The following is a 24,106-nucleotide window of genomic DNA, read 5'->3' on the forward strand; positions in this document are numbered from 1 at the left end:
CCTTTGCATTTGGACAATCAAGCCCTCAAGCTTACCTCCTCCTTGGTTGTTTTGTTGGCTATTTTGAGGTGGTGGCCCTTGTTGGTAGTTTTGTTGAGGTGGCCTTTGTTGATTTTGATAACCCAGTGGATGATTATACTTTTGTTGTTGAGGGACATAGGCATTTTGTTGTGGTGGGGGTTGTGGGTTAAGCACATTGTTGCTAGTGTAAGACAAGTTCGGATGGAATTTTGTATTCGGGTTATAAGTGTTGGAAAATGTACCCGGTGGATAGGAACTTTGTCTAAAAGCTTGAAAAGCATTTACCTCTTCAATAGGGGCTCGACAATGGGCGGCGTAATGACCCGCACCTCCGCAACCGTCACAAACAATGATTTGACTCGTTGAAGACACGACATTGAGTTGTTGTTGTAGGGAATATCTAGCATCTTTATCCGCCAATTGTTGTTGGAATAAGGCAATTTGAGCTAGCAAGACGAAGTTGTTGGAGGATTCTTATTTACCTTTGGGTGGCATAATTCGGGAATTGACATATTGAGCATCATGGACCGCCATAGATTTGATCGTGGCATGAGCAAGGTTGGTGTCAATTTGATCAAACCTCCCATTGTTGGCGGAATCAAGAATCCTTCGGGACTCGGCACAACATCCATTGTAAAATGTTATAGCTAGAAACCAATCATCTAGCCCATGATGTGGGCATTGTCTTTATAGCTCCTTGTACCTCTCCCAAGCCTCATATAAGCTCTCAAGAGCTTGTTGACGGAATCCGGTGATTTGGCTCCTCAAAGTTTGAGTTTTCTCTGGTGGAAAAAACTTTTGATAGAAAGCAAGAGCCAATGTCTCCCAATAGGTGATTCCCATGGCGGTGCGGTCAAGGCTATTGATCCAAAGCTTGGCCTTGTCCTTCAAAGAGAAAGGAAAAAGTATTTCCCTTATTTGGATTTGAGTGACGCCCGTTTGACGGATCATGGAGCAATAGTCACAAAACTTTTGCACATGTAAATTGGGATCCTCCAAAGGACTTCCCCCAAACTGCTTCCTCTCCACAAGGCTAATAAAAGCCGGTTTTATCTCGAATTCCGGCACGGTAATTTGAGTAGTTGTGATACCAGCCGGAAGCATGGCCGCGGTGGGCTTTGAGTGATCGGAAAGTTTTCCATCTTTTAGTAGTAGATGGTGGTGGTGGTGGAGATGATGAACTAGAAACCTCCTCTTCAAGAACTTCTAGATCGTCTAAGTAAGACTTTATAGCACTTTCAACTTGTACGGGAGAAGTGGCTTCTTTCACTTCCTTCCAAAAATGTCGTCTTTTCCTAAAGGTTTTCTCGGGATCGGAATCCGGTGAAAGCAATTCTCCACTACGAGAGGACCTGGGCATAAGACAACAATTTCTAGGAAAATGATAAGTAACGGTCTCAAGGAACAAGTGTTCCTCAAGACAAAAGAAAACAAGATAAAAATCGACAATTCAAAACGCAATAAAACCGTGCTCCCCGGCAACGGCGCCAAAATTTGATAGCCTTATCGTGTACCTATGCAAAGATAATTACTCTAGACAACAAATGAATGTAGCAATAGGGGTCGAACACAAGGAGACGGGAATTGCTTGTGAAATGCTATGGGAAGATTTCTATCAAGATCGATTTTGTTTTGGGTTTGTTTATTTGTTTGATGATTAACAAAAACTATAATGTAAATTATATAATAAAAAAGAGTCTAAGGGGGTCGGGTCAGACATGCAAAGGTAAATATATAATTATGTTAAACTCGGTATTGAAAACATTGTCAATTGCTTAGGCTTAGAGACACCCACCTTACGGCATTAGTGTCAACCATAGACCGGGTCCTACAGAAACTCTCGTCCATGACTAGGTCGTACTACTACACATGCTTAGTCTAATTCAATTCTGTGCCTCTCGACTTTAGAACGAATGAACAAACTTAATCAATTGAATAAGGCCTTAAACAAAGATTAAACATTATAGTGCAAACATGTGATAGAAGCAATTTGAACAATATTATTATCAACCTATTTTAACATGTTATATACTTGATTTTGCATGGCTCCCCTAGTCCTTGGACTAGGAAATTTAGCTACTCATATTAAAGTGTAAATTATAAACTATATTGCAAGAAATGCTAAACATGATTGTGTGATTTATATAAACTAAATTAGATAACATGTAATATAGATAAAGCTAATGAAATGTAAATAAAGTACTAATAATAAACTATGCATAAACTAAATAGAAATATAAAATTACGAACTAGAAATAGAAATATCTTAATAGACAAGAACTTGTATGGAAGAAACAAATTAGAACCAAATGCTTGAAATGTATTAAGAACCAAATGTTTGAGAATTACAAGCTTAACAATATTGAAAACCAATATGAAAACTATTGAGAGAATTATAATGCTTAAGGCTATGTAAAGTATGTGAGTCGTAAGAAAATTGGATCACCAAGCTATGAAATGGCTCCCCTTTATATAGGGGAGCAAGGAGAAAGTAAGCATTGAAGAGACATGCAACCCCGATCGGGGTTGGGAGCCCCGATCAGGGACGTGTGATTTCTGATTAATCTCCTTAATTCCTCAATTAATTGCTCGAGGAATCTCTATGTTTACATTTAATGCTCCTTAATCATCCGGTAATGCTCTAAATTCATAGCATCCTAAGCTTCTTGGTATCCAATGCTTGCACCTTAATATGGACCTTCATTTTTGGGCTTGAGTTTGCTTTTGACTTCAATTGTAATTCTTACTTCAATCCATCAAATCTTCATGCCAAACCCATGCAAACACTCCATGCTAGTCCAATACTTGGTCTTGTTTAGCTTAGTGAACTTGGTGTATGCAAAAATGATAGGAAAAAGTCTCTAAATGCTTAGATTCCTACAAAAACGTAACAAACACAACAATACACCTAGAACACAAGATTAGCTCATAAATATACTATTTAAAGTAAGATAAACAATAGAAACCGAGCTAAAATGAGGGGTAAAAGTATATATAAAATGAACACATCAGTATTATGTACATCAGTTTTAGTTTTAATCTGATGTCTGTTTTTGTTATCTACATCAGTTTATATAGAACTCTGATGTCTTTACGTACCTATATACATCAGTGTTTTACCTTAACCTCATGTGTATTATAAATGATATTACAATCCGTCTACTAATAAAACCGCTGTCCTTTTCCTTGCCATTTTTTTAAAAAAAATTGGAATTGGTAATTCTAAAGCAGGCCATTCATGATCTGCAGGCTTATCAAAACATAGGTCATTCATAACAAAAAAAACACCATCCACAATTCAACAACTAACCAACAAAGGTCATTCGTCATACTTTCATACAACGACCAAAATATAGATTCATACAACGCCATCCAAATTCAACAACCAAGAAAGGTAGTTCGTCATAGTTTCTTACAACGACCTTACCAAAACATAGTTTATACAAATGCCTTCCAAATTCAACAACCTACAAAGGCCCAAAACATAATTTGCAAAATCTAGCTAACACATTACTATCACTAGGCATTAAGAAAATAGTTCGCCCATAAGTCCCGAACCTCATTGATTTCTTCTTCTGAATAAGCCATTTTGTCTTGAAAAAGCTGTAAATCATGCACATAAAGGTTTCTAATTAGATAATAACACACATAATAAAAGATATAATAGGTCTGAGCTAGTTGGAGAGTTCAATTCTCGCTATAATGGGATTGTATGGGGGGAAATTTGCAAGGAAACACAAATATTTGTATGACAGCAGGCGAGTGAAATAATCTGACCTCATTGATAGTTGTGTCGGATTAGGACGAGTGACGATTGCCAGCATATACCTCATGATGTAGTAACCGCATTCTATAGCACTTGGCTGACAAGCACACTAATAAAAACAACATGACGACGAATTAAACCAACGCACTTTGTAAATTAAACGTAATATAAATGAGTCTACTATTGCATATCAACAACTTACATCAACTTTCACCCATTGCGGTGTTTGAGAACTCTTCCTTGACGCACCAGTGTAGCCGTATGCTCTTATTCATGGTCTTTCTAAGATTCCTGGAAATAAAAAGGCGCAAAATGATTACTCACTGTCTTTCTGAGATTCCTGGAAAAAAAAGGCGCAAACTAATGACATTATATTGTGTAAATTCTCGAGGGTCGAGGCATTTTACAATGCAATTTTTAGTATGAACATTCAGAACCAACTTTTATGTGTTGAACACTGGGTAAGCTAAGGCTAGCCATATCTGACCCCCTTACTGCGCCACCAACAGAGGCCGTTGAAGCCTAGAATAATATTGTCGTGGTGACATTGTATTACGATTCAAAATAGAAGGGTTTAATAAATGTAACTTCAACTTTAAAATGGCATCCATACCTCTAAGTAGCACAAACTGATTAAATTTCTCGGCCAGGGAACAAATGAACCAAGTGCCTCACCAACAGTAAAATGTTCTTCAATTGGTAGAGGTAATGGTGTGTCCTCCATATATTCCATGACAACGTCAATGCATACCCTGAACTCATTTGCTCCAAAGGCTCGACCGTGACATATTGATGCCTGAGTTGGGGCCTTGAATACTCAGTGCCACCTTCTTCAACTGCGTATCTTTCACAGCCAGCTCGCATTCAACTCCCTGAGGAACAACATCACAGCCAGCATAAAAAAAACAAGCTAAGGTCTGCCCTTGCTTAATTAATTTACCTCATAAAAAATTAATTTACCAGCATAAAAAAACAAGCTAAGGACCAGAATCATTTTAGCTTGTCAGGTATGTCAGCAAATGCGTCAGGGTCATGGTGAACATTATCATAACTACCATTCCCACTTTTGCAATTCATCTCAATCTCAACATCTTTTTCTTTTTCAACGGAATAACTAACATTCTCATTTGTCCGTTGCTCCACCATCACTTCTATATCTTTATACATTTCTGCCCTCACTTGCTCTGTGACTTGCTCTGTGATCTGCTGAGTAAGCTTCTCCACAAACTCCTTTGACATTACTCCCTCACTTCGACGTTTTTTACATTTTCCAAAATATTGCTTATGCCCCACTCGATCCCCAACACCTCTTACACGACCATAATGCTCATCAGTTCCAAGTGCTTTTGTTAATTCATCAACTTTTCCACTAGGTACAAACTCCCCTTTCTTGACCATTTCATTCACCATTTTCTGCAAATATAATATCGTTATTAGCAGAAAAAAAAAAAGAAATTAGTTTTAAACCTTCCTTAAAAAAAAAAAAGAAATTAGCTATAAACAAAAAACTCACAAGGTCTTCTATTTTTTTTAGTCTCGGAATTTAAACATTCGCCATCTTTATCTACTCTTCCCTCTATCCATAAGTCACCTCGTTTTAAAGTAGTTGTGGATTGACTACATTCCCCTGAGTCGTCGACCTCATCAGCATCTTTGTCTTTTTCTTTCAGTTTTTTTTTTTCCAATTTTCGCCTTGTGTTCCTATATCCTCCAAAAGAGATCCTGTGGGGGTATTTGTTCATCAACTGCCTCTCTGCAACACTCTTACTTATAGCCTGAAAAAATTAAACTACTTATCAAATATGATAATATTGTTAACTAAAAAATTAAAATATATACTAAATGTTAACTACTCACTTGAAATTCTGCCATCATACGCTTCTCTTTAGACCTTTTTCATACCTCAGATGTAATGTAAGGATACTTCTTTGTCGGATCAGTCTCAACAGGCAACTTTCTTTTTTTAGGAGGTTTTATGTACACATACAACGAAGTCAACTTTGACTTAAAGTTTGTCCATGTAGTATTGGCAATGCTGATAACTTGCTTCTTCTTCGTATCTGGAACGTTAAAAATTGTCTACAAAAAGCAAATGGTCATTAATAGTCAGTTTATATATAAATATGTATGTGTTAATAAACAGGTCTTAAGCAGGGAGTTCTTACCAAAATCTCTTCCCAAATCTTCATCTTAAGATCCTCACCTACATGCTTCCATGTAGGAATATCAATCGGCACTTTTGCGCGTCCCATTAGACCAGCTTAACTCGTATACTTAGCACCAATTTTATCAATTGGCTCACCAGCTTCATCAAATTGAACATCAAGTTTATCCCTTTATCACGTAATGCTGTCAATTCCTTCATAAGTACTACGCTTTTGCTCTTTTTTTAGGGGCAGTACTGTCAGTTGCGGAAGAAGACATGCTGACCTGCATCAAAATTTATTTCTAATGTTAAACAATGCAGGATACTTGCTCTGATAGATATTTAGTGGTATAAAAATAAACTAATGTTAAAATGATGGAGGAAACTATGAAGGAAAGAGCATTCGATAAATTAACTTCAATGGCGTTCTTGCTAAACAGAATGGAACAAGCAAAACATATGAGGTTGCAAAAAAAAAACATAAGCAGGTCTATTACTTTTACTAAACAGACTGTAAAAGGTAACTAGCTACTATTTTTTGGGATAAAAATCATCTCCTACATAAGCAGGTCTATTATTCCCATAACCCTTCGTCATGATCATCTCGTAGATAAAAATAATCTACATCGTCAGTATTGGTAGAAGACGGCAATTCATAAGAAAAAGGAGGCAATTCGTCATCCACTTCATCCATGACTTCTTTACCCACAAACTTCTTCTTACCATGAAGAACAATCGACCATTTTTCATCCGCTTGATCTTTAATATAAAATATTTGTTTGGCCTGACTAGCCATAATGAATGGCTCCGATTTGTATCCTTCACGTGCTAAATCTACCAATCTGAATCCCATCTCATCTACTCGAACACCCTTATTACGATCAATCCACATACAACGGAAAACAGGTATCCTAAACTGAGCATAGTCTAGCTCCCAAATTTCATTAATGACCCCAAAATATGGCTGAGTATCATAAGTAGGTGTATTATCTTTAGCACTAGCAACACTCATTGACATGGCCATCAAAGCTATTCCACTATTTTGCATAGTACTTCTATCATCTTGAGCCTTGGTGTAAAATGAATACCCATTGATGTCATAACCTTGATAAGATAAGACGTTCAAACCAGGTCCATGTGCTAACCACCTTACTTCCTAGGATACTTTTCCACGGTTGTTTTCCAGCTCAATATCTACTTTATTAGTAAACCATTTAAGAAATGATCGATTATGCTCCACTGCTAACCACCTTTCTCCCTTAGAAGGATTTTGTGCACTTAGAAGGGTTTGATGCTTCTTTAAATACGGATGTACATCGACCATGTGTTGGAGAATATAGAAGTGTGCCTGATCAAGGGTATCTCGATTAATAGTGACTACGGCTTTTCCCAGCGTACCTTGTACCTCTATTCTTCCTTCGTGTCGAGATGTCGGAAGGCCAATAGATTCAACATCTGACAGGTAGTCAGTTACAAACTCTAGCGCCTCTTCCGCCACATACCCCTGAATCATGCACCCTTCTGGCCTATTTTGGTTTCTTACGTAGCCGCCTAAGGGTTTCATATATCGCTCAAATGGATACATATTTCTTAAAAATACTGGTCCACAAATTTTAATTTCTCTCACCAAATGTACTACTAGATGCTGCATTATATCAAAAAAGGAAGGAGGAAAAAACATCTCAAGTTCACACATAGTTATAACAACATCTCGTTGTAATGTATTCAAGGTATCTGAGTCAACAACTTTGCTAAATATTGCATTGAAAAAATAGCAAAGTCTAGTAATAGCTCCTCGAACATGATTAGGCAGAACTCCACGAAGAGCTACTGGAAGTAATTGTTGCATTAAAGTGTGACAATCATGTGATTTCAATCCCACCAGTTTTAACTTTCAAAGACACAAGATTTTTTATGTTGGATGAATAGCCTTGCGGAACCTTCACCCCATGTAAACATTCACACACACTTTTTTTCTCATTTCGTGAGAAAGTAAAACAAGATGGGGGTAAATAGGTTCTTGAACCTCAAATTTGTGGTGCTAATTCTGGTCGTATCTTTTGTGCGACCATATCTTCTCTAGCTTTGACACCCATCCTTACTTTTACCAGGGATGTTGAGAAGTGTGCCAATGAGGCTATCGCACACATTTTTCTCCACGTGCATGACATTAGGGATGGCAGTGGGTCGAGGACCCTACCCAGACCCTTAGGGTCAAACCCTAATGGGTCGGGTCTGGGTCTAACTTTTTGGGACTCGATGGGCATGGGTCAGGTATGGGTCTTAGTAAATTAATTCGGGTCTGGGTCCGATTATTTGGGACCCTACCCGACCTGTAGACCCGTATAATTTAAAAAAAATAAAAAAAAATAAACACGCATGACTCATGACACACCCGTGTAATTTTTTTAAAAAAAAAAAAACTTACACAAAACGCACATGCGACACAGCAATACAACACACACAATTCATTCTAATTTCTAACCCTAATTCTAAATCCTCCTCTACCCTAAACTTTCCCCTTTCTCTAACCCTAATCTGGACGGCGATTGCATCAACCAACGGCAGCGACGGACACCATCGAGCCAACGACAAGGCTTCTGCTTTCACAAAGGTTCAATCTCTTTGTTTAGTTATCAATCTCCTTATTTCCTTTCATTATTCTTGCCCAATCTCCTTATTTTTAATCGTTATAGGTTCCGGACTTCCGGTTTCTACTTCCATTTCATTCTTCTTGCCAATCTCTTTGTTTAATCATTGTTTAATTTCAGTTTTGTATCAATTAGTACTATAAATCGATGAAGAAGGTGATGAAATTTAGTGTCGTATTTAGTTTCGTATTCATTTAGTACTTGAAATGATATTTACATGATGAAGAAACTGATATAAATCGTGTTTTATGTAACTGTTTTGTATTCATAAATTCAGAAATTTATGTATACTGTTTCGTATTTAGTTAAGTCGTGTTGTATGTCTACTTCCATTTTGATGCCTATGAGTATGACGAAAATACTTGGTCTATCTAAATACTGCATTTGAATAAGTAGTAGGCGTGAGTCAATTTGATTAAACAAAGTCTGATATTGATTGAGTTAAGTCTGATATTGTATTCGTTTAGTACTAGAAATCATATTCTTTCTACCTTTTATTTTCTTAGGATGTTGATGATATTCCAATCGACGATATGGAAGAGAGGAGCTATTTGATCCGCCGTGTATTGTTTAAGGATTATGTTTGTTAGTTCATTTCTTTGTAGTTGGTATTTGTAAGGACTACGAACTTTGTTAAGACTTTATAACTCTTTGCTTAAGACTTTGTAATTTTAATCAAGACTTTGTAATTTTATTCGAGAGTTTGTATTTGGTATTTGTAAGGAGTGCAAAAATGAAGTCAGTGCATAAATGTGCACTATAATGGGCACAAGGCAGAGGCCATTTGTTGAAATAGAAAAAAATTGCACAGGGGGAAAGTGTTCAACCAACCCAGATCCACGGGTAGACCCGGACCTGAACCGGACCCGTTGGGTATTGGTAAGGGTCCAATAATTTTAGACTCTTTAGGGTCTGGGTCGGGTCTGGGTCCAATGTTGGGGGCACGGGTCCGGGTCTGAGTCTTGCTAGACCTGACCCAGACCCGACCCATTGCCATCCCTACATGACACCAATACAATGTCTCACGGACAAATGTTTCCAATATGGTAAATCCCAGAATATGGACTTCTTTTTGTATAAGGTCCCATTACTTGGCTTCTTATTTGGTTTTCCAAAATTATTTTCAATGTTTTTCACTTTTTCATAAACCTCTCTCCCACTTAAAATCTTTGGAGGGTTTCTAAGTTCTTGTTTCCCATTAAAAGGCTTCATTTTGTTTTTCTATAAGGGTGTGACAGGCGGAGCAATCTTCGATTACAAAGGTACACATTCTTTCCACCATGAACTAAACGGTCAGAAACTGTATCCTCCTCACAAATTGGACACGCTTTAGCCCCTTTCACAGTATAACCAGAGAGGTTACCGTAAGCTGGGAAATCATTAATGGTGCAAAATATCATGGCACGTAAGTTAAAAGTCTCACCATGATAAGCATCATATACCTCTACCCCTTCATACCATAATAACTTCAAATCATCGATCAATGGTTCAAGGTAAACATCTATATCATTTCCAGGTTGCTTAGGCCCCAGAATCAGTAGTGACAACATAAGATATTTACGCTTCATGCATAACCAAGGAGGGAGATTATAAATTGTTAGCAAAACTAGCCATGTGCTCCACTGACTACTTAGACTACCAAACGGATTCATACCATAAGTACAAAGTCCAAGCCTTCAATTTCTAGCCTCGGATCCAAATTCAGGAAACAAATGATCTATTGTTTTCCACTGTGTTGAATCAGCTGGATGACGAATTTTGTCATCTGAAATTCTACCTTTAGTGTGCCAAATTAAGTTTTTTGCATCTTTTACATTTGCAAAAATTCGTTTAAATCTTGGGATAATGGGAAGATACCACAAGACTTTAGCGGGGACCCCTATATTTTTTTTTGGAATTTTTTTTCGGCAACTTGTAACGTGAAGCCCCACACTTTGGACATTTGGTTAAATCTTTATAATATTTTCGATACAAAATGCAATCCTTAGGACATGCATGTATCTTTACATAATCAATTCCCATTGGACACAAAATTTTCTTAGCATCATAGGTACGCTTAGGGAGTTCATTGCCATATGGTAAAATTTCACTCAACAACTGAAGCAAACTTGTGAAACTTTTATCACTCCATCCATTTTCCGCCTTTAAACTATACAATTTTAAAGTTGCAGATAGGCGTGCGAAACTTGAACCTGGGTGTAGGGGTTTAATTGAATCACTAGCTAGCCTATCAAACATCTCTACTTGTGTTGGGTCTTCTGTGGATTGTTTTAAATCATTAATCAGATCATCTACTCGATCGAAATTTTCATCAAAACCATCTCCCTCAAAGTCGCTATCATCCTCTAAATTACTACACAAGGTAGGCAACACATCCTCTCCATGTCAAATCCACCTTGTATAACTTTTGTCAATACCATTAGATAAGAGGTGACTTTTCAATTCTTCAGAATCAAGATACACATTATTCCCACATTTAACACATGGACAATAAATTTCTTCAACATTCTCCGCATTATTAATAGCATGTCTAACAAAATGTTCAACCCCTTTCCTATATCTAGGGTCCAAATGATCAACAAACATCCATTCACAATCCATATTCTCAATCTCCATATATATTCAAGATCCACTGCAATAGTTTATAAGGTGAAAAGGTTATTATTGTAAAGTTCGGGACGAATAATTCAAAACTCAGGCATTTACCAAAATGACCATATAACATAGTAATATGATTATAATTAAGTAACTAATCATAGTATCCAAATTTAATTTAAAAAATTATTTAAGTTTATCATGATAAGTGAAGAAATCATTCACTTTCATGACATATAATTTATAATTTTTTTTATAAAAAAAATTATCTATAAAATCTGCATTAATATTAGCTAAAAGATTAGAAAGACTCTTATGTTACTGATACTGCTTTGACAATTAGAAAGAAAATTGCATGTTTTTTTAAATGCATGTTCTTATTTTTTTATAAACAATAGTTTATGAAAGTGTATTTATAAAACCGCGTGTTCTTCTGAAACTTAAAAAAAAGGCTTTCATTCAAAAGTCCAAAGTAGTTACAATGGTCAATGAATAATTTTCTTAATTTTCTGAAAATAATATTTAAATATTACTGTTTTTTTCAGTTTTGTAGAATTTTTTCATATTTGTATTATTTTTAGGGAATATAAATAAATTTGAAAAGAAGAAAATTGTTTAGCTTTTTTTAAGGCAACTTTATAACTTAGATGGTCATTTTGGTAATTAGATTTCTAAAATGGTCATTTTGGAAAATAGTTTGAGTTAAACGGCTATTTTGGCAAAAGACCACCCCATTAATCAACAACATACTTAACATCTACTCTATAATTACACTTCTAACAATCCACTGATTGTTGCGGGAACTGCTCATCTATGAAGGCGGAGTTGCTAGCTCTTCTAACTGGATTGGAACGGGCTAGGGAGTTACGCATCCCAAAGCTCTTAGTGCATATGGACAATTCACCATGTGTGGAGATTATCAATGGAGATCAATTGGTTAGCAATAGCCTAAAGTTTATAATACAGCGATGCAAGAATCTTATCAACGATCCCACATGGTCCGTCAAGCTGGAGCCTATATACAGAGAAGGAAATAAAGCTGCCGATATGCTTGCCAATCGAGGGATAGAGTCTAGTATTAATCCTACTCATTTAGATACCCCTTTTGATAATCTTCGTTCTATTCTTAGGGATGATATTTTCGGAGTTACCACTCCTCGTATTGTAACAAACAATTAATTTTCGGGGCTTAGCCCCTCATGAGCACCGAAAAAAAAACAATCCACTGATAATTGGATGCACATCAAAATGCCGCTACGACTGAAAGCATGATAGTAGAGGGTATCAGGCAATTGGCAGTAACTGTCAATGCTTTTGCGGAACCGGGAAGATATGGTGCACAGCACCTGGTGCATGCCATCCCACAAAAAGAAGCTTCCATCCTCTGACAGCTCAGAATTATGGCCGTTGCAGTGTCACAGGAGAGTTAGTGGAGAATGTGGTGGCTCAGCTAATAGTACTACCTATGGTATTTTCAGCTAATAGTATCAGGTTATCCTTAGCCTCCATCCTAGCATGTGCTATTTTCTTAATATTGCTATTTCAGTAGAATAATTATAGTGGTTATCCTTAGCCTCCAAGGCATTAATCCTATAAATAGCTGGCTGTAAGGAATTCTATGGTATGAAATGAAATATAACCTTCTTCCTCAAATTCTCTCAATCCCTTGCAATATATTTGCTTTATTCGTTCAGTACCCAAGTGGTTTCTTAATCCATACCGCTGCAGTCTGAATTAGTAAGTGGCCTATCAGTTTTATTGACTGAACAGCTACTAAGTGCATCATAATGCACACTACTAACACTTCTAACAAACCATTAATCAGACACACTTCTAACAAAATGCTCAACACCTTTCCTATAACTACATACTGCATACGGTAACAGCTCTCACCCAAAGCATAAACCCCCAATTTGAAATAATTAACAGGTATACGCATAAACTCCCAATTTGATTATCAAAACCACGATTTATAAAAAGCGTAAACTCCAATTTTATTATAAACCCATAACTCATTCTTGAATCACAAGTAAAAACATATCAAATATAATGACAAAATCCAGACATGCATGCAGCAAATTAACCAAAAATTAAGCCTTTAGTAAAAAAATCGAAAAATACCTAATGATGGTGACGGGTAACAGCGCGAGATGACGTTGCCAACAAACACTTGGTGGTTGATGCGCGCCTGGGGGAGACGATCGTCTGGTGGTGGTTTGGTTTTTTTGATGAATTTAATGTCGAGTAAGAGATGATGAGGGATGATTGAGGGTTATTAGGTTTATTGAGTTATGAATGTAATGTACATGGGTTTAATTATAAATGATTTTTTTTATACTCGAAATTATAAGTCATCTGGCGGTGAGGCAATTATTTTGCGCGCCTATAATGAATTCTCTTTCCATTTCGATAATTGAGTGCAAGAAGATTGAACAATACTTTCAAAAGTATTTTTAGTCACTCTGCTGTCAATTATAGGACATCCTAAATACTTACCTAAATGAGTTTCCTCGTTCATACGAAGAATATCCCTAAAAGATTCACGAAGAGAGCGATCAATATTTCTAGTGCATTTCTGGGTTAAGTGGGTGCATGCCATTTACATCAAGAATGCCAATTGGGAGGCTTATGAACCAGGGATGAGAATTAGTTGGGCTTGGTGTAAGATTTGTCAGGTGAAGACTGTATTTAAGCATAATTTATTCAGAACAGACGTGGAGCATTACACTATTAAGACTGGATACCAGTGGCTCAAACCAGATGAGGATAAGGTGGATTGGTATCCCTGGATGCTAAATAAGTGGATCATCCCTAAACATTCTTTCCTGTGTTGGTTGATTTCCCAAAAAAGACTACTAACACAAGACAGATTGGTTAGGATGCAAATTATTCAGGTTAACAGTTGCTTTCTCTATGGACTACGGGAAGAGAATCATGAACATCTTTTCTTTTCTTGTGAGTCAGCAGAAGATGTGTGGGTTTGATCTCTGATTGGTGTCTGCTTGATCTACCACAGCAAGATGTGATTAAATGGTGGGTGAGGATGCGTGACCAGGCTGCCTGCAGGAAGAAGATAGTTGCAATGATCCTGGCTAGCTTAATGTAAAACATATGGTATGCACGCAATATTAGCAAGATTGGTGGGTATGTCATCAGGTCGGTATGTCTAATGCAAAATGTTAAAAATGAGCTTAAACTGCGAATAGGACAGTTACAGCTTAAGAGTCGAAATGTAGGTGCTTTAAATTGGATAGAATATCTTAAGAAGACTTAATATTCTTCTTAGTGGTGATATGACATTATGTAATTGCATGTGATATCTAGTGCATTGAAAAGTAGATTTGTCAAAATTAACAAATTATTCTGATATCGTGCAAAATTTATCTAATATAGACTTAATGGTTCTACAACTCTGATTAGAGGCTTTAGCGAAAACGATAGTGTCATCCGCAAAAGTAAGAAATGCAATTTTCTCCACCCCAGCTCCAATTCTAATACCAATATCACTAGAAACTAAGATCACTATATTCAAACACACTCTGAGTAGAAAAAATTGAAAAGCGAAGTAGATAACAATAACAATGAAATTAGAGTGATTTCCGAATAAGGTGTTGAGAAAAAAAATAATTATCATTTTAGGCTAGGATTTAACTTAATTCCCAATATGGTGTTAATGTAGATTTGGATTACCTTCCAAACCAACATAAACACCATATTGAGAGCTAAGTTTTAGTCAAACCTTCAAATTGTAAAGACATTAGGGGGTGTTTGGTTGGGAGAGTTGGAATGGAATGGAATGGATTTAATCCATTCTAGTGTTTGTTTGAGCTATTTTGGAATGGAGTTAGAATCTGGATGGATTCTAAATCCATTCCAACCCCCTCTAATCTCATACCCAACCTTTAACCCAAGATTCTAACTCCATTCCATAATGTTTAACATTTCATTCCATTTCAAGGTTCAACCAAACCAAACAATATAAACCAAGTATGGGATTTAGAATCCATACCACAATGGTATGAGATTCCAATCCATTCCATTCCTTCCCTTCGAACCAAACGCCTCCTTACTTTTCCTTAAATATTTTCTATGTTTTTCATTTCATATGATTTTATTTAATTAATAACAGTTCATTAATCATTTTATTTAAATGTTGGTTATAACGAAACATGATTAAAAAATTATGTATTAGTGTGCTATAAAATATATATGCCAAATATTTAAAATGATAAGTTTCTCTTGATAAGAAATTTATGCAAAATGTAAATTACGGAGTAGTTTAATATGCTATGAATTAATTAAGAATTAGGTTAAAAAAATTAATTATATATCTATATTTCATAAGAAGAGTTAATTTTTTATTCATCCATATAACTTCATAAAAACATTAAACTATTACATTAACAATGATACTTAAAACTGTGTAAATAATATTTTATAAGTTTACATGAAGTATGTTTAAAATAAGTTTACATGAAATAATAAATAATCCGTAATGTATAGCATATGGAAAGACCAAAAAAAGAAAAAGAAAAGATTTTTTTTATATAAAGTAATGTAATTGTTATTAATAACTTTGTCTTTCAACACATTATTAAAAAAACACCAAAAAAGAATTATAAAATCATATGAAAGTCTATCGCAGAAGTCCAAAGTAATTGGACATGCGAATGAAAAATATATCCAAATTCCAAATCATTATTACTACCAAATGCAGAGAATGTCGTGTTGTCAGCTTACAAAAATGTCATTATTGAGGTACCTAATTTGTGACACAATTTCCGGCAGCAGGCTGATCATCTAAACGTGGAGTTCGTCTCTGCCTCTCTTGCTACCATGTGCTGCTATCTCCATGCTCCAATAATTTTTACATTTGGGTCGGGTCAGATACAATTGGTATTGTACAAAGTAAAACAATCCGTCTCATTGTAGACGGACACTATCCGTCTAAAGCTGTAGACGGATAGTGTCCCTCTCACAAAATATTTCCACCCACTTATACTATCCACTCCATTTTTGTGAGAGGGATACTATCCGTCTACAGCTTTCGACGGATAGTGTCCGTTTAAAGTTAAAATCATCATCTACTATATTCAACCTAAAATGTTGATTTTGCTTAACCCCATCTCCACTTTACCATGTTGATTTTCGAAAGTTAAAATAACTACCGAGTATTTTACTACTATTATCATTTCTAAAAGGTGACATATTGCAAGAAAGCGTCGATCAAAAATTAACATTGCTTAATGACTAAATTAAAAGTACAATATAATTGGAGTATTAGAGCATCCACATTGAAGAGGATGTACCATCCTCTTAGGACTCTCTCTCATCTAAGAGGATGTCCTCTACAATGTGGAACTAATGTTACATGTCCTCTTAGAAGGAGGAAGATGAACACTTCCTCTATTTTTAGAGGATATGAAACATTGGCCCTTGTGCACACTACTCATCCATCATCTACCATTTGGCATATAATATATTTATTTTTTATTTTTTTGGTAACAAAACACATAGGAGAGGATGATAAAAGGATCCTCTTTGATGTGCAATTTTTTTAAGAAAGGAAAAAAATGAGAGGATGAACATAGTGGAATATGGGTGAATGTGAGGTGTCCAAATTAGAAAAGGAAAGAGAAAAAATAAGAGGAGAAAATCATTCTCTTGGATGTGGATGCTCTTAATGAAACTATAGAGTAAAACTTAGAGAAATCCTAAATATCTCCAATTCTCTTCTATGCTCATCGGTTTGTTGCCGGGGTTCAACAAATTCTCATTTAAGATTGTTGTATAGTCATTATTATAAAACAGATCCAAATCTCAAAAGGTAAATAATGAGATGATTTGAATCCGTCACATACTACAGTTTCAAGACCTACCATGGTGACCCATCAAATAGGTGGGTATCATTATACTTAAAAAAAAAAAAAAAAGCATCAATACATGTGTCACAACTTTGTGACGAAAAAGAATGCAGGCGCAAAACTGGCGGAACAAATGTCACAACCTTCCTGTCTGATAACACATGTTACTGTTTTCTTTGATGAAGTTTTCCCGTATAAATGAATAATATACAGTACAAGCAAAGAATGATTTTGAGTGAAATTTCGGAAGAAGCCGTACACCATGATGAAAGTTGCTTTACCATGAAAATGAAGAAAAACTCGCGAAACAAGAATTTGTACTCAGATGGCAATGATCCAATCATCCAAATGCCGAAGACTGAATATTAGACAGCAAAAGGGGTAAAAGGTTGAGGTCTACCTAAAGTCTATGTGCTACTAGCCTCCTATGATTCGATATATTACCCCAGGTAGCTATGTTCGACAGTCAATACCCTGACTTGGGTATATCACTTTGAAACGCCATTTCTAAACCAAAAACACGATGCATTTCACAAAATACGCACCTGTTTCGTATACTTCTACGCTAAGCAGCCTGAGAAAAGAAGTTGAGCAATGCTCAGTCATTTGCGCAATCTCTGATCATGGCTTTTGCTACATCAGCGGCCCCCTGGACATTGCCTTCGGAGCAAAGGGTTGCCATTCTCGAGTATATAGTATCGAAGTCCATCTGGTGGATGGTGGACAAAAAATTTACAGAAACATCCTGGTTGTCTCCCTCGGAGGGAATAGTCAGGTTTTCCTCTTCAGGTGAAGTATTTCTCTTGTAAGGAAAAAACATTGATCCAATTTCATTGAGGATGACAAGAGCAGCCTGGATGTTTCCTTGTTCACACAAATTGACCAGAAAACCCTCTACAGATTCCGTCTCAATCTCCTCATCGACTCGATTAATCAGCTCGATAACGGATTGATCTTGGAGCATTTCTCTTAGAACACTCCTGGCTTCTTCCATTCTACCTTTCGAACACATACCCCTTACTAAATACAAGAAACCCAAGAAATCAGGAGAAAACCCATTTTCTTTCATATTCATGAAAAAAACAAGTGCCTCCTCCATGTTTCCTTTCAAGAAAAAGCCATAAATCAAAGAGCTTATCGTGAATCTGTCAGGCTGGAGAGACTTGTTCTCCAAATCACCGAAAAGTCTCAATGCTTCTTTCACATTACCAAACTTACAGTACCCATCAATAAGTGAATTGTATATATGGGTATTCGGTTTTATATTCTTCACAACCATTCTCTCGAACAATTGCTTGGCATCCAATAAATAACCTTCTCTAACTAAAGCATCAATCAATGTCCCAAATGTGATCTCAGAAGGAAAGATGTTATTTTGTTCCAAAGCATCAAATAGCCTAAAAGCTTCAACAAGACAACCCTGACGACACAACCCATTGAATAGTGAATTATACGTTACTACATTAAGAAAAACTCCCCTTTTTATGGCCAAATTACAGAGTTCTAGAGCCTTATCAATGTAGCCTTCCTTGGAGAGTCTATGAACAAGGATGGAGTAATCAACCACATCGATATCGTCAATTTGCGCTCCTACCACAAGCTTATATGCATCCACCAGTCTACCTTGATCCTTAAGGGTCCTAATAACGTCGGCTGGAAAATGTAACTTCAGATTGTTTTGATCGAGTTCATGAATTAGCCTAAGTGCTACATCCACATTACTCTCCAAGCATAAGTGACGAACCAGCATCGTACCTAGAGTAGGTTTTCTTAAACCATATTTCTTTATAAAGGTAGTAAAAATAGGATGGATCTTCCCATGGCCAGAGTCCAGCATAAAGCTTCGTAAAATTTTGTAGTAGCACTGGCCAGCTCTTTTTGCCATTCAAGTTTGCATCATCGTGATAATAGGACCTGATAATAACAGTGGGATGCCCCAGAAGAAGAATTCAATTTCTAATTATGAGGCAGAAAAGGCAATTCCATAATTGTACATCTGAAATGAATAAGGCCACAGCATTAAATCTGGGGCACGAGACCGTATCTCAACTGAGTTATAAAGTTTTGAAGGTTAACATGACCAAGTTTGAGGCGGTATTGATCCCATTTATGGGGCATTAGCGAAAATCAGACCACGATGACCAATTCCTCAATTCCAAAATCATGTCTCAAAATAGCATGAACAAACATTGCTACAATCCATAATCAACTCTTTAAGATAGTGTTTGGATACACTTGAATTTCATTTGAAATGTATAATTTGAAATTTTCAAATGCAAAGCTTACATTTGGGAAAGCCAAAGATTTCAAATCCATTATCGAAGAGCAGTACATCTTATAGTTACTGACTCACTAAACAAAATGAAGAGAAAATAAAAGAAAAATAATGATGGTGGATTTGTAAAAGCCGGGGGGGGGGGGGTCAGGTGTGATTTCATATTGATGGTTTTACAAAGGGGTAGAACTTGACAGGATTTGACGCAAATAAAGATCCAAATTTATGTATTTCCCAAATAAAAGATTTGTCTCAAATACGAATTTGAAAATGAAATGCATTTTCCAAAACGGGCCATAAAGGTTTTCTCCAAAAGTTTGCCAACCTTTCTGAGAAGGGAGAAAACAAAAAGTAAGAAAAACTGATGTTAAATCTTCATTCAAATGAACTGATACCGAATGTCATTTTCGAAAAGGTTAGTAACCTATTATTTCAGAATATCAACCCTTGAACAATATGAACATAGTGGAAAATAGACTTACTGCCTTACTGGTCTGTCGTAGGATCAGTGCACGACATCACAAGTTCACCACCTACAATCAATTACAACAATCAGCAAAAATGAATTTAGAAAGCGAAGAAAAAAGACGGATTGAATAATGTTTATTATTAGGTTTCTGTTATATCCCACATTATTCCCACTTAGAACTGTAAAGGCTTCGAGCAACTATCCAATTATAACAAATAACTGTAGCTATGTGAATTTGCCACATTACAGTAACACACACATTAATGACGAGGAGAACAATCCATCAAGATCCATTTAGGAAGAAAAAATAAAATTACACATGTCGAATAAGTAGTGTACACAATGCCAGAATCAAGAAACGGTTGCAAAAACCTATGTTACTTCGGCATTTCACTTTGGCACCGTGTCACATGTCTACCACTCGGACATTATGACACAACATGACACTTCATTTTCGACCAAAATTATAAAATTTTCACACAAAATAACCTTGCCCTACATTAGACACCGTGTTGCTTCTGACACTTGCAACCGAGTCTGAATAAAATAGGTCAGGACACATTTGAGTTAGACATAGATTAACTGAGGTTTACAAATAGAATTTCAGGTATCTTCATTTGTATAAAAGTATCATAGGTACCTACTTCAAAGAGTGGGAATTACTGTTATTGTTCTAAACATCAAAAGTCACCACATAGACAGTTTAGGATCGTGAATTTTTTCCCCGGGACTTGTTAGAAAGTAGAAAAGCCATTATTTTATTAAAATGAAAGAATTCATTTGTAAACACCAAAATTGGTCAAAACGCACAAAAAAATGTGGTCTACGGTGTACCGGGACCCCATGTCACTGTACAAGGATCCACAGTTGGGTATAGATCAAAATTCAAAAATCATAGCAAATAGTAAAAATTTATGTATTGGTTAGAACTTAGAAAAAACAAGAGCAAACTACATTGCGCAGGTACTTCATTGGTTCTTCAGCTGAATCCTGTTTGTTTCATCCACAATGACCATCTGACAGCCTCGAGAAACATGTCATTCCTGCGTAGTGCAGTTATCAAGTTCGTATAAGTTATTTTGTCGGGTTCTATCCCATTTTCTCTCATTTCCTTAATCACAGAAACAGCATCTTTAACCATTCCGGCAATCCCATACGCCTTTATCAATGTATTATAGCTATACACATCTGGCCCTGGTCCATAATCTTTTAGCTCTTTCAACACCGAAGCAACTTCATCAATCCATCCTTGCTCCCCGTAAATATTTATCAGTATATTGTATGTATACTGATCGGAAACCCTACTTGACTTTTTCAGTCTTTGAAGGACATTTCTAAAATCCTCCATTTGACGTTCCTTTCCATAAGCATCCAACATACTATTGTAAGCTTCAAGTGATACTGCAAATCCATCAAACTGCATTAAATCCACAGTTCTTGTCATATTCTTAAAGTCTTTGCTTTGACCGTAAGCAGCCACAAGAGTATTGTAAGAGATGATATCACATAATCCTTGTTTCTTGGCCATCGAAAACACTTTTTTAGCCTTGTTGAACAACCTGGACTTTCCATAGACATCAAGCATTACATTGTAAGTAATAGTGTTAGGAATGAACCCTCTTTGAATCATCTCATCAAAGAGCTTGGAGAGCTCATCAACAGGTAAAGCATGAGCACAGCAATTTATGACGCAATTGTACATTTCCTGGTCCCAAGTGACTCCTCTCTTCAATATAGTGTAGTATAAATCTGATATCTTATCACGCTTATTGCACCTTTGATATACCCGAAACATGTCGCGCAAAAGATATGTATCTGGAATAATGTTGCCTTGCTTTTCCATTTCATCTAAGACATGACAAGCATCGTCCAAACGATCAGCTTTCACATACATCCTGACGACAATACTGAAGGCCACCATATCCATATCAAGTCCGGAAGACTTTAAAAGTTGGTATGTGGAATCAGCATCTGCAAATCGATCCATGATACAAAAAATGTCAATCATGGTGGACATTATATGCAAGTTGGGCTTATCGGACTTGGGCATATGGGTAAAAATTTTGACAGCATTCTTCAGATGGCCCAGTTCCTTGCAAGTACAAATCAGTAAATGATACAGGTTGTCCTCAAAGGCTAAATCTATCCATTTTTTAACACGTAGAAGCTTAATTGCATATTCCACCAGCGAGTGCTTCACATAAGCCATAGCAAGAATTGAGGATGCAGTTTGGTTGACTAAGACATGATCATACAATGGCCCCCTCATAATTAGCGGCAACATATCAAATCTCTCAGCTTTGTCGTAGGCTTGTATAAGGGAGCCGAGAATGGAGGCCGGCTGGCAACCCATCTTCAACATATCATCAATGGTCTTGACAGCACCGGCTTCGTCCTGGTGTGTAGCTTGCAAGTTTATCAATGAGTACAAGTTAGATGAATTTGGTGTAAAACCCATGTCTTTGAGCCTTTTATAATACCATTTAGCTTTCTCATAGCTCCCAAATCTTGCCCAACCTTCAATCATGGACCGGTAACTTGTTTCATCAGGGTCCAGTCCCATATGTTGTAAACTCTGGAATGTTTGCTCAGCTGCAACCATATTGGATGACTTCCCATACCCAGTTATCAGTGTATTATATGCAATGATATTTGGAGGAATACCTGCGTCATTCATTGACGCCAACACACGTTTAGCTTCTTCAAGCTTGCCTTGTTGGCTATAACAATTCAACATAACCAACCAGTTCTCAAGGTTTAGAACAACTCTATCCTTGACCAAAAGATCAATAACCTCTTCTGCTTTAGTATGTAAACCCAAACGCGTATAAATCGTGATCATAGCAGAATATGCAGATTGGCATATGATATTTGACTTCCTCATATGAGCAAATGCAAACTCAGACTCCTCAAGATTCCAACCCTTCTGGTACAAACCCATAAGCATACCAAAGGTTGCAACATTGGGCTCAACATTAGAATCTAACATCATACGGAACCATTTGGCACCAACATCCACCACGCCCTTCTTAGAACACGCATAAATAATCGTATTAAAGACCCGAACCTCAAGCTTACAATTAGAATGACTTGTCATCTCGTCAATTAATTTCTTTGCACCTTCCCAATCACCTCTCCTTCCCAAGACTCGAAGCATCAGATTGTAACCCATCAAATTCCTATCTAGTTTCCCGTTACATCTCATCCACTCAAAAAATTTCATTGCTTTACGATCATCATTTTCTTCGAAACCTTTCAATATCTTATTGCACAACTCTGCGCTCGAGTCAGGTCCGACACCATAAACACCAACATCAAATTCATCATCATCAACAATCACTTTTTGCTTCCCTTCTCTTATATCTCTTTTATCACCATACCTCCTCCACACCTTCTTACTACCAACCCCACTACCATCGGAACAACTCGACTTCTCATCAGCTAAACCACTTCCTAATGGTCTAACTGCCACAAAACCCTCAACATTACCACTCTTCCCTGAACTCTCTACTAAACCCGAGTCGAAACGAGAAGCTTGGACATGTTTAATCTTATGAACAGCATAAATTACACTAGACCCACTTCCATTACTACAATTTAGGAACTGGGTATTGGGCAATTGAACCAAACCCAAATTAAAATTAAGCTTCTTGAGTTCATATGAATTATCTAAAGTAAATGGTAAATGCAATGAAGCCATCAAAACAATATCAAAAACCCACAAACCAATTATCAATTTGTCACACAAAACATCTCAATTGCATCAACATACAACATTAAAAATGTTGAATAATAAATTACTGATGAACTTGAAGGTAAAAAAGATTAAAAATTTATGAACTATATATGTATAAATAAAGGAAAATAAAAGGTAGGGTGTCATACCTTGAAGTAGTATATAATAGATAGATAGATAATGGTTGATGAAGAAGAGGATGAAATTAATCCAATTATCTTGTGTTTTCAGCTGCAAATCGGGATGAAAATTGATTGAATTTGTCTGCACATTCACATTTCTGGTGGGTGGGTCTTCTGAATTGGGTTTTCCGGTTAACATCAAAATTTATCAAAGGGCCAAACCCTTTATTTGTCAAGCGGGTCAACCGAGTCCCATCGGGTCATTTCGGATTTAACAGAATTCGAGTCGGGTTGATTCGGGCTTGGTCATTGTCGAGTCCGGTATTATCAAGTTATATAGGCATAACGACCCGTTTCGAACAATAAACATTCGAGTCGAGTCATATAAGGTCGGGACAATTCGGGTTCGGGTCAAATTCGAGTGTTGGAATAGAGTATATGGGCATGCCAATTTTGTCAGG

At 36.6% G+C, this 24,106-nt stretch overlaps 2 protein-coding genes and 1 non-coding gene across 3 annotated transcripts; 1 reads left to right on the top strand and 2 right to left on the bottom strand.

Annotated features, from left to right (window-relative positions):
- Nucleotides 1-685: 685 nt before the first annotated feature.
- On the top strand, nt 686-792 carry LOC141597726 (small nucleolar RNA R71). Its single transcript, XR_012522946.1, has one exon. It is a non-coding gene; the product is annotated as a small nucleolar RNA R71 (small nucleolar RNA).
- Nucleotides 793-17,155: 16,363 nt separating this feature from the next.
- LOC141597178 (pentatricopeptide repeat-containing protein At4g30825, chloroplastic) lies at nt 17,156-23,838 on the bottom strand. Its single transcript, XM_074417550.1, has 3 exons — nt 20,742-23,838; nt 19,801-19,851; nt 17,156-18,957 (listed from the first exon to the last, which is right to left on the bottom strand). Exon 1 carries the CDS (start codon nt 23,485-23,487, stop codon nt 20,767-20,769), a length of 2,721 nt encoding a protein of 906 aa, XP_074273651.1. The 5' UTR covers nt 23,488-23,838; the 3' UTR covers nt 17,156-18,957; nt 19,801-19,851; nt 20,742-20,766.
- LOC141595644 (pentatricopeptide repeat-containing protein At5g57250, mitochondrial) lies at nt 17,642-18,928 on the bottom strand. The gene has a single exon (XM_074415606.1). It carries the CDS (start codon nt 18,926-18,928, stop codon nt 17,642-17,644), a length of 1,287 nt encoding a protein of 428 aa, XP_074271707.1.
- Nucleotides 23,839-24,106: the final 268 nt, after the last annotated feature.

Source organism: Silene latifolia, chromosome 8, assembly GCF_048544455.1.
Source record: "Silene latifolia isolate original U9 population chromosome 8, ASM4854445v1, whole genome shotgun sequence".
In the NCBI taxonomy this organism is placed as follows: domain Eukaryota; kingdom Viridiplantae; phylum Streptophyta; class Magnoliopsida; order Caryophyllales; family Caryophyllaceae; genus Silene; species Silene latifolia.

Coding starts and splice junctions, on each gene's coding strand:
- LOC141595644 (XM_074415606.1), bottom strand. CDS start 18,928: ATGGCAAAAAGAGCTGGCCAGTGCTACTACAAAATTTTACGAAGCTTT.
- LOC141597178 (XM_074417550.1), bottom strand. CDS start 23,487: ATGGCTTCATTGCATTTACCATTTACTTTAGATAATTCATATGAACTC.